At 41.5% G+C, this 5,270-nt stretch overlaps 1 protein-coding gene across 1 annotated transcript; it reads left to right on the top strand.

The window, feature by feature from the left end:
• The first annotated feature begins 2,125 nt into the window (after positions 1-2,125).
• Positions 2,126-4,807, top strand: LOC117533481 (tripartite motif-containing protein 16-like). Its single transcript, XM_034197261.1, has one exon. The coding sequence runs from the start codon at positions 2,226-2,228 to the stop codon at positions 3,894-3,896; it is 1,671 nt and encodes a 556-aa protein (XP_034053152.1). The 5' UTR covers positions 2,126-2,225; the 3' UTR covers positions 3,897-4,807.
• The last annotated feature ends 463 nt before the right edge of the window (positions 4,808-5,270 follow it).

Genomic DNA, 5,270 nt, shown 5'->3' with positions numbered 1-5,270 from the left:
AGGAACTGCTTGTGCTTGGCTTTAGACGTTTAGACACTAAGAGAAGCAACGTGGAGAAGAAGGGATGGAACGCTTTTATTTAGGAATGATATGAACATTTACTGCCCTTTCCGTTCAGGTCTCCCTTTGTCTTTCCTTTTATTTGAGCAGGAATGCTTCACCATCAAAATGACCACTTGTATATCAAATTACTCGACTCGTGTTTTCTTAAGTTTTTGAAGATGATGTCGTTTTTCTTGTATCCCTCTACGGTAAGAAGAATTCAAAAAACTGTTTGATGAATTGACGTAAATTGGGACGTATTTTAAACCCTTTATTTAAAAGCTCTCACATTTTGTGCAGTAAAGCTCAAATATCCCGTCACATGCTAGTAATTCCAATTTTTTTATAAAACCTTACATTATAAAAGACATCAAAGTTTCACATTTGAGCATTATTTGACCCTCCGTGAGACCAGTCATGTGGAAGTGCTTTAAATAGTAAGCTCTTAATGAAGAATTCAAGATAACATGGTGAATAATTGTCATTCCTTTAAACGCTCTTTCCATCTCTCTCTTTGTTCTTCTTCCTGTATTCCTGAAACACTGGACCAGGGTCCTCTGAACACATGAGAGGCTTTCACTCTGTCATATATCTGCACGCCGCCTTCTCCATTTGGCTTTATGAACAAATCACCTTGCAGCAGCCAGAACTTGAAAAACAAACAAATGGTACTCAGCTGTGTCTTTCCTTGACTCGTGGATATTAAATGTTAAGGCCGACCGTCTTTGAACCATGATTCCATTGATACATCTGTACAGTGTTTGTGTGTGTGCATGTGGACGAGGGGGGGTGGACGGATGAATGGACTCGATGACAATATATTGTACAAATAGTGAATATAAATATGTATGCTTGGAATGTTAAAGAATATGATAAGAGGGAGAAATCACTCTTGTTGTGATCGTTGTGAGACCAACAGAGGAATAAAGGTCTGAACTGGGACGTGGAGGTTTACCTGAGGTTCAGGTAAATGAAAGATTGTTTGAATGTAACTTTGGAGAGTAACTGTTGGCTTTACCAAACTGGAATAAAGACCTCTGATAAGAGATATTTCCAAAGGAGATATGTGTTCTTTTACTTATGCAAACATTTACATCTGCGTTACATAAGCTCTATGTATTTCAGTGTGAGGATCAAGAAGGTGACTTGTCTGATGATCATGCGTGTTCAAATATCTGCATGCTGCTCCTGTATTTAATCCTTTAGCTCACAATTAAAAAATAAACCATAAGGGACAAGACACAACATACAATATAGGTCAAACCTTTACAACTTCTCCTTTCACGATTGATTTAGGAAGCAGAAGTTTATAGATATGTTTTAGTTTTTATAATTGACATACACAATTACAATGTGACTACAGTGTAAGACAGTAGGTCACAAGTCTCAGTAACACCTTGACTTCATATTTGATCAATTACACTATATCTCTCATATCTGACTTCCCATTCAATATATTAGATTTATTTTATTCTAAATTGTATTCATCTGTCACACACACACACACACACACACACACACACACACACACACACACACACACACACACACACACACACACCAAAGGCCTTTGCCTCCCTAACCATTGTTTTTATGGGTGAGCCTCCCATTTATTGATGTCAGATATCTCATTTAGTGTTTCTCCACCTCACACTCTCCAAAGCCACACACCCCTTCAAAAGAACATCTGATAACTCCTTCAGCCTACTTTCAGCTGCACAAAATATTCAACTATTAACTTATTCAGCTATTTCAGGACATTGAGGCAATACATTTACAGTAGAGGAAATAAGTATTTGATCCCCTGCAGAATTTGTAAGTTTACCCACTTATTTTACAACTAAAAGCTCTCTTCAAATGTAGAGCAGGTTGAAAGCGAGGCTCCGTTTGTAAATGAGGAAACAGTTCAGAGTGTCAGCGCTGCTCCTCCTCCTGGAATGAGTCAGAGTTTGATAAGCCCTCCCTCTTCTTCCTGCTCTCAGACACAGCCAGCTCCACTCTGTATTTCCTGGTTCCTCCCCTTCAGATCCACACTGAGGAGGATGGGTGTAACCAACACGTGGGTAAAGTAAGAGCTGATAGGCCAAATTCACTGCACACACACATGCTGTTCAGATCACAGCTCACATAGTTTCAGTTCTCAGGAAGTGAAACTCAGACACTCGCTGCCACTGAGAGGAGAAATGGCGCAGAAAGGAGTTCAGCTGGACCGGGAAACCTTCTCTTGTTCGATCTGTCTGGATCTACTGAAGGATCCGGTGGCGACTCCCTGTGGACATAGCTACTGCATGAAGTGTATTAAAGGCTTCTGGGATGGAGAGGATGAGAAGAAGACCCACAGCTGCCCTCAGTGTAGGCAGAGCTTCACACCGAGGCCTGTCCTGCTGAAGAACACCATGTTAGCAGCTTTAGTGGAGGAGCTGAAGAAGAAGACTGGACTCCAAGCTGCTCCTGCTGATCTCTGCTATGCTGGAGCTGAAGATGTGGCCTGTGATGTCTGCACTGGGAGAAAACGGAGAGCCTGTAAGTCCTGCCTCGTGTGTCTGGCCTCTTATTGTGACAAACACCTCCAGCCTCATTATGACGTAGCTCCATTAAAGAAACACAAGCTGGCGGAGCCCTCCAAGAAGCTCCAGGAGAACATCTGCTCTCGTCACGACGAGGTGATGAAGATGTTCTGCCGCACTGATCAGCAGAGTATCTGTTATCTCTGCTCTGTGGACGAACACAAAGGCCACGACACGGTGTCAGCTGCAGCAGAGAGGACTGAGAGGCAGAGAGAGCTGGAGGGGAGTCGACTAAACATCCAGCAGAGAATCCAGGACGGAGAGAAGGAGGTGAAGCTGCTTCAGCAGGAGGTGGAGGCCGTCAATGGCTCTGCTGATAAAGCAGTGGAGGACAGTGAGAAGACGTTCACTGAGCTGATCCGTCTCATGGAGAAAAGAAGCTCTGATGTGAAGCAGCAGGTCAGATCCCAGCAGAAGAGAGAAGTGAGTCGAGTCAGAGAGCTCCAGGAGAAGCTGGAGCAGGAGATCTCTGAGCTGAAGAGGAGAGACGCTGAGCTGAAGCTGCTGTCTCTCACAGAGGATCACAACCAGTTTCTGCACAGCTACCCCTCACTGTCAGCCCTCAGTGAAGCTACACACTCCTCCAGCATCAACATCCGTCCTCTGAGCTACTTTGAGGACGTGACGGCGGCCCTGTCAGCAGTCAGAGACAAACTACAGGACGTCCTGAGAGAGGAATGGACAAACGTCTCACTGACTGAAGTGGATGTTTTACTGTCAGCAGCAGAGCCCACCACCAGAGCTGGGTTCTTAACATATTCACAGGAGATCACACTGGATCCAAACACAGCAAACACACAGCTGTTAATATCTGAGGGGAGCAGAAAAGCAACATACATGAGACAACTACAGTCTTATTCTAGTCATCCAGACAGATTCACTGATTATCCTCAGGTCCTGAGTAGAGAGAGTCTGACTGGACGTTGTTACTTGGAGGTGGAGTGGAAAGGGGGAGCAGTTTATGTAGCAGTCGCATACAAGAATATCAGCAGAGCAGGGGGTGGGGGTAAATGTGGATTTGGACTCAATGACAAATCTTGGTCCTTAGAGTGTTTCCGACACAGTAATTCATTTCGTCACAACAGTATCCACACTAACGTCTCAGGTCCTCAGTCCTCCAGAGTAGGAGTGTACCTGGATCACAGAGCAGGTATTCTGTCCTTCTACAGCGTCTCTGAAACCATGACTCTCCTCCACAGAGTCCAGACCACATTCACTCAGTCGCTACATGCTGGAGTTGGGCTTTGTGATTATGGAACCACAGCTGAGTTTTGTAAACTGAAATAGCCTGAAGTCATTTGAGGAACTCTTCTACTTCTTAAACTCATTGTGTCCATCATTGTTGCTGAGAGCTGATTGTTCATGTCTTCACTGCACAGAGATCAGCTGTCAATCAAACATTATGGGATGTGCTTTAACATCTTCTCATGAGTTGTTCTGTAGATGTTGGAGTTTCTTTAGGCGGCGCTCCTTCCTGTGTCTGTTTAGCCATGGAGGCTGTCACTGCTCAGGAGCATTTCTGTTGACCTCAACTCATATTTCTCTGCATGGAAATGTAAACTTTGCTCTAAATATGTGTTGAATATTGATATATTTGTATGTTGTTGTTTCTCTTGAAGCTTGAGTCCTCAGAGAGAAAGCACCAGAGCTTCTTTCATGTTAGATATTTTATTCTGGCCACTTTCTCAACAATAGAGACATTTATAATCACATGTATTATTTTGACAGATTATATATTATTGTTGCCCAAATTAATGAACAAATGAGTTCCCCAGATGGTTATAACACTTATTTCATCATTACACGTTTATTTAAAATGATATTACTTACTGTCATGATCATAATCAATAAGTCAATCATTTATTATTCTCCTGTCAATAGCTTAGAGTCTTTGTTTGGGAAATACATTGTATAATATTACAGTTATTGTTTTGCAGACTCATTGTTGTTGTTGTTGTTGTTGTTGTTGTTGTTATCCAAATAGAAAGTGGGCACTCTGATGTTTTATAGAACATTAATTATCATGATAATAATCAATAAGTAAATCATTTCTGATTCTGTTTGAAATAGCTGAGATTCAGATTGTGTGGATGAAGTGAAACTGATCATGAAATCATTGAACAGACTTTACTGATGGGATGTGTGATCAAATTAACTGTTTGGATATTAATAAAGGTTTGTCTTTCAAAAACAAAAAAGGATGTTCTTCTTGTATAATGTCCAAGGTGCCATAACATTTAACAATTTTCATTCAAATGATTTCACTTTTCTACATTTCTCCGCTAAGTTCAGCAGTTTGTAGCTAAAAGCAGTCGCCATTCAACTGTTACAATATTCAGCTTCTTCTGCATTTTCTAGTCTAACTTCAACTGCCTTCCTCCATGCAACGACTAGCTTTCTGTGGTGAGTATTTCACTATATTTAAATGTGTATACTTGTGGAAGCCCATCCTCTAAAAAGGAAAGTTGCATAGTTAACAATGGTGAAAGTAACTTAGTACATTTACTCAAGTAATGTAGCCTACTTAGGTATAATTCGGGTACTTTTACTTCCACATCATTAATACAAATCTGCATATGAACTAAAGGTATTAAAGAAATGTAGTGGGGTAGAATTACAAAGTACCTCAAAAATGTACTGGAGAAAATCTACTTTTCACTG

The sequence above is a fragment of the Gymnodraco acuticeps genome, unplaced genomic scaffold (assembly GCF_902827175.1).
Source record: "Gymnodraco acuticeps unplaced genomic scaffold, fGymAcu1.1, whole genome shotgun sequence".
NCBI classification, from domain to species: Eukaryota; Metazoa; Chordata; class Actinopteri; order Perciformes; family Bathydraconidae; genus Gymnodraco; species Gymnodraco acuticeps.
Note: the sequence above shows the minus strand (reverse complement) of the source record. Positions and strands in the feature narration are given on the sequence as shown.